Raw genomic sequence first — 13133 nt, 5'->3', positions numbered from 1 at the left:
TTTTTCATGGCTTTGATTACTATCTATTATCAGATTCAAGGTAAATTACTTTTCCAAAATATATTTCAGGTCAATTTATATTATAATTCTTCATAGTACTTTTGAGATTATCCCCATATTTTTATTATTTGATGTAACCAAATAAGCCATTTAAAATGAACTATTGACACGGAAAAAAAAAAAAAAAAAGATATCCCTGACGTGTTTCACACATTGCTTTTAAGAGTTGTCCCCTCTGATGAAGAAATAAGTTGAAATGTGTCAGAGTTTCTTTTTTGTTTATTTTAATCAGTAGCTTATTTTTAACCCCTGTATACCTGATACCAGTGTACACATAAAGGTATCATTTATATACAGTTACTTGAATTTTGAAAGGGACATTGTACTCATTTTGCTTGTTTTTTTTAATATGAAAGAGCAGCCCTAAAACATATTGATTGCTCTGACTGAAAAATAAGAAGAGCCGTTTACATTTAAACTAAAACTAATACAGCATATCCGTTACATATTTTCTACTAATGCTCATTGGTTGATAGGAAGTTGCTGCTAATGATTATCTAATAGGAAGAAATAATTGTAAGTATTAACAAAAAGAATCTAACAGATTTTACTTAACCCTTTAACGCCGTTAGGACGTTGTATTTCGTCTGAATTTTGCTGGGATTTAGCGCCGAAGGACGAAATACAACGTCCTAACCGCTTGGCTTTCCTGAAGCCACTGGCGCTTCCCTGTTGGGATCGCGGTCTGGAGGTCGTGCCTAGCATCCTAGGGACGCCCCCCTGATGTGATCCTATCATTGAAATCTCGTGGTCACGTGCACGATCACAAGATTTCAATTTGTTTACATCTTTCAAATGTACTTCTATTAGTTAATTTGCTTCCTTCTCTTGTTATCCTTTGCTGAAAGGATTATATAGGAGAGTTCAGGAGCAGCAAAGAACCTAGGTTCTAGCTGCTGATTGGTGGCTGCGTATATATATATATATATATATATATATATACCAATTGCAATTGGCTCACCCATGTGTTCAGTTAGAAACCAGAAGTGCATTGCTGCTCGTTCAACAAATGATAACAAGAGAATTAAGCAAATTTGATAATAGAAGTAAACTGGAAAGTTGTTTTAAATCGTCTGTTCTACCTAAATCATGAAAGGAAATTTTTGGGTTTTATGTCTCTTTAATGATAGAACATTTTTGAATACAATTTCCCTTTTAATCAACATGCATGTAAGTTTGTAGTATTTTTCTCCTGATATTGGATATCACTTTGTTTGGGGACAGTGGACCCTTTGGCTCAGGTGACACAGGCATTCCGGGAGCATCTTCTGGAGAAGGCTTTGTATTGTGTGGCTCAGCCAGAGCAGAGCAAACCCATGGCCGAGGGAGAAGGGTAAGTGTTCCGCGCGCAGATTGTTCATTCCATTTATTCGCTTGGGTTCACACTTGTCGCTTTTGTGCGACACACTCTCTGCCATGACCATCAATCTTGTTTAGTGCCCGTTTCCCTTTAGATAGAATGTCATTTATTACACTAAGCACCCAAAACAAACAAGAAATTGCATATATCCATATCACAAAAAGTTTTATATATATCACTGATATGTGAAAGTGCCCTGCTTCTATCACATGATGCAACAATGCACACGTACCAAAATGGCGGCACCCAGTATAAGGTACAGGAATAAAAACCATAGCATGGTTGGTAGTAACCATGGTGCTGTAGTTAAACCCAACTGATTAATGTCCCTTTTACACTGCTATAACCCGCCCAGCCATTGGTTACACACTTTAGCTGACCTATTTAGGTTCCAACATGGCAGCACATCATTGCTTTATATGCACTAAAACGTTTACACTAATTTCTGCAATATTTTCTCGCACTTCTCTCTTACACGGTCTTGACTCTGTGTTTACTCTGCATGGTTCTCTTCACTCGGCTTTGTTCCTCATCTCATTCTCCTGGTTTTATTTCCTTGCAGGGAATTTTCAGACGCTCTGGAATACCTGCAGCTGCTGAATGGATGCTCTGATGCCGCATCTGTTCCTAATCACACCTTCTCCATTAGCTCCAGCATGGCTGCTGTCACAGGTAAACAGTGGGGTAAAATTGGATACACGTGTTATATTTTCCATTTTGTGGATAAATAGATATGAAAAATGAATTATGGTGCAGTCCTTCATTTCTGCTTTGAGGATATGGATCTAGACTAGAATGTCCCTTTAAATATTTCCCCTATTAACCTCATCAATGGTTTAGTTGTGATTGGTGACCAGGTAGGGATGAATTGCTGCCTGTATATGTTGTTAAGCTGCATGCACATTCTCCTATGTATACCACACTTGTGGGTGATGTTACTGATTTGCTTTGAGTATGTTAAGTTAAAAAATTGTCATGTGGCCTGCTCATGGAACCTCCTTTCATATTGTCAACTTCTCATGCAGCCTTCTGCCATAATGGCAAGTGCTCATGCGGCTTACCGCTATAATGGCAACTGCTCATGAGGCCTACTACAGTAATAGCAACTGTTAATGAGGCCTACACCATAATGGCAACGGCTCATAAAGCCTACTGACGTAATGGCAACTGCTCATAAGGTCTACTTCCATAATGGCAACTGCTGATGAGGCTTACTGACATGATGGCAACTGCTCATGAGGCCTACTGACATAATGGAAACTGCTCATGAGGCCTGCTACCGTAATGGCAACTGCTCATGAGGCCTACTGACATAATGGCAACTGCTCATGAGGCCTACTACCATAATGGCAACTGCTCATGAGGCCTACTACCATAATGGCAACTGCTCATGAGGCCTGCTACCGTAATGGCAACTGCTCATGAGGCCTACTGACATAATGGCAACTACTCATGACGCCTATTACCATAATGGCAACTACTCATGAGGCCTACTACCATAATGGCAACTGCTCATGAGGCCTGCTACCGTAATGGCAACTGCTCATGAGGCCTACTGACATAATGGCAACTACTCATGACGCCTATTACCATAATGGCAACTACTCATGAGGCCTATTACCATAATGGCAACTGCTCTTGAGGCTTACTACCATAATGGCAACTGCTCATAAAGCCTACTTCCATAATGGCAATTACTCATGAGGCCTGCTACTGTAATGGAAACTGCTCATGAGGCCTACTGACATAATGGCAACTACTCATGAGGCCTACTGCTATAATGGCAACTACTCATGAGGCCTGCTACTGTAATGGAAACTGCTCATGAAGTCTACTGCCATAATGGTAGTTGTTCATGTGCACAACCTTTTTCTTCTGTTATGTGTGATCAGTCCACGGGTCATCATTACTTCTGGGATATAACTCCTCCCCAACAGGAAATGCAAGAGGATTCACCCAGCAGAGCTGCATATAGCTCCTCCCCTCTACGTCAGTCCCAGTCATTCTCTTGCACCCAACGACTAGATAGGATGTGTGAGAGGACTATGGTGATTATACTTAGTTTTTATGACTTCAATCAAAAGTTTGTTATTTTAAAATAGCACCGGAGCGTGTTATTACTTCTCTGGCAGAGTTTGAGGAAGAATCTGTCAGAGTTTTTTACTATGATTTTAACCGGAGTAGTTAAGATCATATTGCTGTTCTCGGCCATCTGAGGGAGGTAAAGGCTTCAGATCAGGGGACAGCGGGCAGAGGAATCTGCATTGAGGTATGTAGCAGTTTTTATTTTCTGAATGGAATTGATGAGAAAATCCTGCCATACCGTTAAAATGACATGTATGTATACACTTCAGTATTCTGGGGATGGTATTTCACTGGAACTACTCTGTTAAAGGTCACTAATCCTTTTTAATAACTATTTATCATGTTAAACGTTTTTGCTGGAATGTAGAATCGTTTACATTGCTGAGGTACTGTGTGAATAAATATTTGGGCATTATTTTCCACTTGGCAGTTTTTTTGCTTTATTTGTGACAGTTTCGTTTCTCTTCACTGCTGTGTGGGAGAGGGAGGGGCCGTTTTGGCGCTCTTTGCTACGCATCAAAAATACCAGTCAGTTACTTTTATTTTTCCTGCATGATCCGGTTCATCTCTGATAGATCTCAGGGGTCTTCAAACTTCTTTGAAGGGAGGTAAATTCTCTCAGCAGAGCTGTGAGAATTCTTATAGTGACTGTGAATAAAAACGTTGCTTTGTATTTTTTATGTCAAATTTAATTATTGTTATTTTACTAATGGGAACAAACCTTTGCTAAAAGTTTTGTTGTTTTAAAGTTTGATGCTATAACTGTTTTTCAGTTCACTATTTCAACTGTCATTTAATCGTTAGTACCTCTTTGAGGCACAGTACGTTTTTTGCTAAAAAAGATTATAACCAAGTTGTAAGTTTTTTGCTAGTGTGTTAAACATGTCTGACTCAGAGGAAGATATCTGTGTCATTTGTTCCAATGCCAAGGTGGAGCCCAATAGAAATTTATGTACTAACTGTATTGATGCTACTTTAAATAAAAGTCAATCTGTACAATGTGAACAAATTTCACCAAACAGCGAGGGGAGAGTTATGCCGACTAACTCGCCTCACGCGGCAGTACCTGCATCTCCCGCCCGGGAGGTGCGTGATATTTTGGCGCCTAGTACATCTGGGCGGCCATTACAGATAACATTACAAGATATGGCTACTGTTATGACTGAAGTTTTGTCTAAATTACCAGAACTAAGAGGCAAGCGTGATCACTCTGGGGTGAGAACAGAGTGCGCTGACAATGCTAGGGCCATGTCTGATACTGCGTCACAGCTCGCAGAGCATGAGGACGGAGAGCTTCATTCTGTGGGTGACGGTTCTGATCCAAACAGATTGGACTCAGATATTTCAAATTTTAAATTTAAATTGGAGAACCTCCGTGTATTACTAGGGGAGGTCTTAGCAGCTCTCAACGATTGTAACACCGTTGCAATACCAGAGAAACTGTGTAGGTTGGATAAATACTTTGCGGTACCGGCGAGTACTGACGTTTTTCCTATACCTAAGAGACTAACTGAAATTGTTACTAAGGAGTGGGATAGACCCGGTGTGCCGTTCTCACCCCCTCCAATATTTAGAAAGATGTTTCCAATAGACGCCACCACTCGGGACTTATGGCAAACGGTCCCCAAGGTGGAGGGAGCAGTTTCTACTTTAGCTAAGCGTACCACTATCCCGGTGGAGGATAGCTGTGCTTTCTCAGATCCAATGGATAAAAAATTAGAGGGTTACCTTAAGAAGATGTTTGTTCAACAAGGTTTTATATTACAACCCCTTGCATGTATCGCGCCGATTACGGCTGCGGCAGCATTTTGGATTGAGTCGCTTGAAGAGAACCTTAGTTCATCTACGCTAGACGACATTACGGACAGGCTTAGAGTCCTTAAACTAGCTAATTCCTTCATTTCGGAGGCCGTAGTACATTTAACCAAACTTACGGCTAAGAACTCAGGATTCGCCATACAGGCACGTAGGGCGCTGTGGCTAAAATCCTGGTCAGCTGATGTTACTTCTAAGTCCAAATTACTTAATATACCTTTCAAGGGGCAGTCTTTATTTGGGCCCGGTTTGAAAGAGATTATCGCTGACATTACAGGAGGTAAGGGCCACGCCCTACCTCAAGACAAAGCCAAAGCTAAGGCTAGACAGTCTAATTTTCGTCCCTTTCGGAACTTTAAAACAGGAGCAGCATCAACCTCCACTGCACCAAAACAGGAAGGAGCTGTTGCTCGTTACAGGCAAGGCTGGAAGCCTAACCAGTCCTGGAACAAGAGCAAGCAGGCCAGGAAACCTGCTGCTGCCCCAAAGACAGCATGAACCGAGAGCCCCCGATCCGGGACCGGATCTAGTGGGGGGCAGACTCTCTCTCTTCGCCCAGGCCTGGGCAAGAGATGTTCAGGATCCCTGGGCTCTAGAGATCATATCGCAGGGATACCTTCTAGACTTCAAATTATCTCCCCCAAGAGGGAGATTTCATCTGTCAAGGTTGTCAACAAACCAGATAAAGAAAGAAGCGTTTCTACGCTGCGTACAAGATCTGTTATTAATGGGAGTGATCCATCCGGTTCCGCGGTCGGAACAAGGACAAGGGTTCTACTCAAACCTGTTTGTGGTTCCCAAAAAAGAGGGAACTTTCAGGCCAATCTTAGATTTAAAGACTCTAAACAAATTCCTAAGAGTTCCATCGTTCAAAATGGAAACTATTCGGACAATCTTACCCATGATCCAAGAGGGTCAGTACATGACCACAGTGGATTTAAAGGATGCTTACCTTCACATACCGATCCACAAAGATCATCACCGGTATCTAAGGTTTGCCTTCTTAGACAGGCACTACCAGTTTGTAGCTCTTCCATTCGGATTGGCTACGGCTCCAAGAATCTTCACAAAGGTTCTGGGTGCCCTTCTAGCGGTACTAAGACCGCGAGGGATTTCGGTAGCTCCGTACCTAGACGACATTCTAATTCAAGCTTCAAGCTTTCAAACTGCCAAGTCTCATACAGAGTTAGTTCTGGCATTTCTAAGGTCGCATGGATGGAAAGTGAACGAAAAGAAGAGTTCTCTCTTTCCTCTCACAAGAGTTCCATTCTTGGGGACTCTTATAGATTCTGTAGAAATGAAGATTTACCTGACAGAAGACAGGTTAACAAAGCTTCAAAATGCATGCCGCGTCCTTCATTCCATTCAACACCCGTCAGTAGCTCAATGCATGGAGGTGATCGGCTTAATGGTAGCGGCAATGGACATAGTACCTTTTGCACGCCTACACCTCAGACCGCTGCAATTATGCATGCTAAGTCAGTGGAATGGGGATTACTCAGATTTGTCCCCTACTCTGAATCTGAATCAAGAGACCAGAAATTCTCTTCTATGGTGGCTTTATCGGCCACACCTGTCCAGGGGGATGCCATTCAGCAGGCCAGACTGGACAATTGTAACAACAGACGCCAGCCTACTAGGTTGGGGCGCTGTCTGGAATTCTCTGAAGGCTCAGGGACTATGGAATCAGGAGGAGAGTCTCCTTCCAATAAACATTCTGGAATTGAGAGCAGTTCTCAATGCCCTTCTGGCTTGGCCCCAGTTAACAACTCGGGGGTTCATCAGGTTTCAGTCGGACAACATCACGACTGTAGCTTACATCAACCATCAGGGAGGGACAAGAAGCTCCCTAGCAATGATGGAAGTATCAAAGATAATTCGCTGGGCAGAGTCTCACTCTTGCCACCTGTCAGCAATCCACATCCCGGGAGTGGAGAACTGGGAGGCGGATTTCTTGAGTCGCCAGACTTTTCATCCGGGGGAGTGGGAACTTCATCCGGAGGTCTTTGCCCAAATACTTCGACGTTGGGGCAAACCAGAGATAGATCTCATGGCGTCTCGCCAGAACGCCAAACTTCCTCGCTACGGGTCCAGATCCAGGGATCCGGGAGCAGTTCTGATAGATGCTTTGACAGCACCTTGGAACTTCAGGATGGCTTATGTGTTTCCACCCTTCCCGCTGCTTCCTCGATTGATTGCCAAAATCAAACAGGAGAGAGCATCAGTAATTCTAATAGCACCTGCATGGCCACGCAGGACTTGGTATGCAGATCTAGTGGACATGTCATCCTGTCCGCCTTGGTCTCTACCTCTAAGACAGGACCTTCTGATACAGGGTCCATTCAAACATCAAAATCTAACTTCTCTGAAGCTGACTGCTTGGAAATTGAACGCTTGATTTTATCAAAACGTGGTTTTTCTGAGTCGGTTATTGATACCCTAATTCAGGCTAGGAAGCCTGTTACCAGAAGGATTTACCATAAAATATGGCGGAAATACCTATACTGGTGCGAATCCAAAGGTTACTCCTGGAGTAAGGTTAGGATCGCTAGGATACTGTCTTTTCTACAAGAAGGTTTAGAAAAGGGTTTATCAGCTAGTTCATTAAAGGGACAGATTTCAGCTCTGTCCATCTTGTTACACAGACGTCTGTCAGAAAATCCAGACGTCCAGTCCTTTTGTCAGGCTTTAGCTAGGATCAAGCCTGTGTTTAAAGCTGTTGCTCCACCATGGAGTTTAAACTTAGTTCTTAACGTTTTACAGGGTGTTCCGTTTGAACCCCTTCATTCCATTGATATAAAAATGTTATCTTGGAAAGTTCTGTTTTTAATGGCTATTTCCTCGGCTCGAAGAGTCTCTGAGTTATCAGCCTTACATTGTGATTCCCCTTATCTGATTTTTCACTCAGACAAGGTAGTTCTGCGTACTAAACCTGGGTTCTTACCTAAGGTAGTCACTAACAGGAACATCAATCAAGAGATTGTTGTCCCATCCTTGTGTCCAAATCCTTCTTCAAAGAAGGAACGTCTTTTACACAATCTGGATGTAGTTCGTGCCCTCAAGTTCTACTTGCAGGCAACTAAAGATTTTCGCCAAACTTCTTCCTTGTTTGTCGTTTACTCTGGACAGAGGAGAGGTCAAAAAGCTTCTGCTACCTCTCTCTCTTTTTGGCTTCGTAGCATAATACGTTTAGCCTATGAGACTGCTGGACAGCAGCCTCCTGAAAGAATTACAGCTCACTCCACTAGAGCTGTGGCTTCCACTTGGGCCTTTAAGAATGAGGCCTCTGTTGAACAGATTTGCAAGGCTGCAACTTGGTCTTCACTTCATACTTTTTCCAAATTTTACAAATTTGACACTTTTGCTTCTTCGGAGGCTATTTTTGGGAGAAAGGTTCTTCAGGCAGTGGTTCCTTCTGTATAATGAGCCTGCCTTTCCCTCCCGTCATCCGTGTACTTTTGCTTTGGTATTGGTATCCCAGAAGTAATGATGACCCGTGGACTGATCACACATAACAGAAGAAAACATAATTTATGCTTACCTGATAAATTCCTTTCTTCTGTTGTGTGATCAGTCCACGGCCCGCCCTGTTTTTAAGGCAGGTAAATATCTTTTAAATTATACTCCAGTCACCACTTCACCCTTGGTTACTCCTTTCTCGTTGATTCTTGGTCGAATGACTGGGACTGACGTAGAGGGGAGGAGCTATATGCAGCTCTGCTGGGTGAATCCTCTTGCATTTCCTGTTGGGGAGGAGTTATATCCCAGAAGTAATGATGACCCGTGGACTGATCACACAACAGAAGAAAGGAATTTATCAGGTAAGCATAAATTATGTTTTTTTTTTTTTTTAATTTATTAAAAAAAAAAGTAATTTTTGGAACAACTGCTCGTACAGCCAACTGCCATATTGCTTTATATAAAAAGCAATAACATAAAAAAATACAAAAACAAACAAACCATTTTTGTGAGCAAATGTATATTCTAGGAATCTGGCAAATCTAATCTGAAATCCTTGCATTTGAAAATTGCCTTACATGGACTTTACATATTAGGAGTAGAAAGCTAGATAATCCTTCTGGTCTGCCTTCAAAATCTATGTTTCTCTGTTGCTCACTGTGTATATTTATTGCAATACATACTTATACATGTGTGTTTAAGCGATTACTTTTATATTTTTGCCCTTTCTTACTGTCTTCTATTTGCACAGGAACAGATCCAGTCGCCAAGTGGTGGGCATCAATCATCATTGTTGCTATAAACTGGCTGCAGGGTGACGATGAAGCTGCGCAGCGGCTGTACCCAGTGGTGGAATATATGCCTAAAGCACTGCACACATCAGAGTGAGTATTAAGATGAACATGCGGTGGGAATTACACTTTTTATGGCTGAGAATTATAACAGAATCCTTCTTTTATTCAGAAATCCTTTGCCCAAAGCTGCACTTTACGTCTTCAAAGCTGTGAGAACTCTGCTAGGAAAGCAGGACAGCATTCAGGTCAGCTTAAGCCAGTGTGAGAAAGCAAGCGGTTACCTCCGAGACAGCCTTAACTCCAGCCCATCAACTAACAGCAACATGGATAAGGTGAGGCCGGTGGAAGAAAGTTAATCAGGACTTTGCCTTCTTGATCACTTGAACTAGCGTTACTGCTTTTGGAAAGACTGGGTGTCATGACTATATGTTTTGGCTGTGGCTGTGGTGCATTGTAGTTGCATTGCATATGGCGTAGAGGATGTGCAATGTGCCTGCAGTGCAATACAGAGGCAGTACCAGATCTGCAAGGATGAGGTTCACCAACAAGCCTTTTTTATTCCTCTCAAAAATACACGTTAATGGTGTAGGCTGAAATAAAAGTCTTGAGTGCCAAACCACTAAATTATGAGCTGAACTGTGTATCTATGTTTGTGTGTGTGTATATATATATATATATATATATATATATATATATATATATATATAAAATGTGTGTGTGTAAAAATGCACATGCATAGCAAATAGACAACCAAAGAATTACATTTTTGGTTATAGAACCACAGATCTGTCACTGGCACTACGAAGGTCAATGCGGTAGGCAAACGAACCCAGTTATGGGGACCGGTGCTACCCCTCAATAAACAATATCAATTCGAGAAAACAAAGAAAAAAAAAGAGAAAAAGGGGCTGTTAGCACTCTATCCTACCACCATAATTTTACACATAAAAACTACAATTTTATTGTTGATATTAAAAACAGAGTACGCTCTGTACAAGACAAACTTCCCCATTACCCATGTAAAAGGCCGTATGTCACTCCCCTGTTTCCTGGCCGATAACAGGAAGCGTCGCCTTCAGGTGACAGGAGTGACAGTGACGGTTCGATTATACACTAAAAGTTATTAACAAACGCGTTTCAGCCGTATGACGGCCTTTCTCAATGTTAACAGTTGTATATCTTAAGTAAAATGAACAAGTCGAAGCTTCACAATCAGCTGATCTATAACCAGTAACTGAAAATTGTTTGGCCAATCAGCAACTACATCAACACCCACCTTCTACATTACGTCACAAGAGAGGGGTGTGAAACAGTGGCTCTAAGCTCATTGGAGATCTGGCTGAATGGATACCTACAAGTCTTATTATAGTGTAATCTAATCATAAAATGACAGGACACTTAAAACAAAATATAGAGGACTGAGCTTGTATAAGATCTCAAATCCTTGACAGATAACGAACGGTCAGCTTAATCTTGATGCCTTCCTATGGAAATATTGTAGTCTCTATTGGATGATTCTACTACACTATATGCTATATATAACAAAAATATTATTGGGACGCAGTGTGCGATTTTATGTGAAGGAAACACATCCATAGAGTATACACCCTGCACTGCATATACGGCGCTCCGCCAAATACTTAGCTCGGTGATCCAATACCCTTGTTAACTTTGATAAATTGCATTCTATCTCACATCATTGCATGTAAAAGATATACTAAATTTAATACACTGTGTCAGTCCCTTACTGAAGAGGCACAGGGCTAGGAATACGTCAAGTTACACAGATATTCTGTAACCTTATATATCGGGTCTGAATAACCCTCTGTAGTGATATACACATCTGAGAATAATACTTAACGGAACATAACGCCCTATTACTCCACTAAGTGTTTTTAAAGTGTCAAATCATATACGTGCAGTGTGAGTTAAAAGAACAGGGTGGACTGAATATAGACAGATTTTAGAGGGTAGTCCTAGTTCTTGTGATTACAATGGCTGATCACTTGATAATGAAAGCTAGAGTCACACAACTTCCATCTAGTGACAAAAGGTTACTAGACTAGAGCCTATAACGTTCAATGTGCATCATTACTCTAAAGTTCAATGTGCATCATTACTCTAAAGTTCAATGTGCATCATTACTCTATACCTCTGATTATGTAATCATTCTAGGGGTACTAGGTTTTATATTTTGTTTTAAGTGTCCTGTCATTTTATGATTAGATTACGCTATAATAAGACTTGTAGGTATCCATTCAGCCAGATCTCCAATGAGCTTAACGCCACTGTTTCACACCGCTCTTTTGTGACGTAATGTAGGAGGAGGATGTTGATGCCCGTTGCTGATTGGCCAAACAATTTTCAGTTACCGGTTATAGATCAGCTGATTGTGAAGCGTCGGCTTTTTCATTTTACTTTAGATATACAACTGTTAACATTGAGAAAGGCCGTTATACGGCTGAAACGCGTTTGCTACTAACTTTTAGTGTATAATCGTCCGTCACTGTCACCTAAAGCCGACGCTTCCTGTTATCGGCCAGGAAACGGGAGTGACATACGGCCTTTTACATGGATAATGTGGAAGTTTGTGGTGTACAGAGCGTTTTTAATATGAACAATAAAATTGTAGTTTTTATGTGTTAAATTATGGTGGTAGGATAGAGTGCTAACAGTCCCTTTTTCTCTTTTTTTTCTTTGTTTCTCGAATTGATATTTTTTGTTATAGGCCATTTCTATGGTTGTGTATATGCGATGCACGTGAATTTTTACACAAACATATGTGTGTGTATGTGTAAAGAAAAGCACATTCAAAGCATAAAGACTACCACACTCTGTCCATAAATGGTCTATAAACACAGTCCATGCGGTACAGCACAGTGATAGTGGGTGGTGCAAGCTGCAGGGGTACCACACAAATCCCCAACAATGTAACACAGTCCAAAAGAAACAGCAGCACTCACCACTTATGCAGAAATATTTATCTTTATTGGGGCTTCAAAGAAAGGAAGCCTCAATAAAGATGAATATTTCTGCATACGTGGTGAGTGCTGCTGTTTCTTTTGGACTGCATAAATGGTCTATAACCAAAAATGTCATCCTTTGGGGACCTGTGTTTTCTCCAAATACAAATAACCTACTTCACAAATTAGTCTCTTATTTTGCCAATGTGAGAAGAGTAATGCTACTCAGCCTTTTAGGGGCGCTCTCTTTTTCCTTTTAACAAGAATCCCCCTGAAGCTGGACGATCACTATGTTTCCTGTGTAGACTGCGTAATGGCACTTCAATCACTGGTTTGGATCTCTGCAAGTGGGGGATTTCTAGCTCATCGGACTCCTATTATCTGTGCCAGTTTTTTTATTTAGTTTTTTTAGATGTAACAAATTATTTTCTGACTGCAAGGTAACAAATATATCCGCAATGCTCACCAGACGTAGAAAATCCTTATTTATAAATAAAATGGATGACTACATTGTTTACACCCTCCTGACTGCAATTCTCTCAGACCGCTGTAGTGTACATAAATTACATTTACACGCATAATTATTACAACCAGTTT

The 13133-nt window shown here is 41.3% G+C and overlaps 1 protein-coding gene across 3 annotated transcripts in view; it reads left to right on the top strand.

Annotated features, from left to right (window-relative positions):
- Positions 1-13133, top strand: part of SREBF1 (sterol regulatory element binding transcription factor 1) — a 121283-nt gene that overhangs the window by 34414 nt on the left and 73736 nt on the right. For all 3 annotated transcript variants that reach the window (XM_053694332.1, XM_053694333.1, XM_053694334.1), the window contains exons 13-16: positions 1285-1393; positions 1983-2092; positions 9531-9663; positions 9743-9905. In XM_053694332.1, the coding sequence (XP_053550307.1) occupies positions 1285-1393; positions 1983-2092; positions 9531-9663; positions 9743-9905 (515 nt within the window). The remainder of the gene's footprint in view (positions 1-1284; positions 1394-1982; positions 2093-9530; positions 9664-9742; positions 9906-13133) is intronic.

Source organism: Bombina bombina, chromosome 11 (assembly GCF_027579735.1).
Source record: "Bombina bombina isolate aBomBom1 chromosome 11, aBomBom1.pri, whole genome shotgun sequence".
In the NCBI taxonomy this organism is placed as follows: Eukaryota; Metazoa; Chordata; class Amphibia; order Anura; family Bombinatoridae; genus Bombina; species Bombina bombina.
This window is presented reverse-complemented; position numbering and strand designations above follow the sequence as displayed.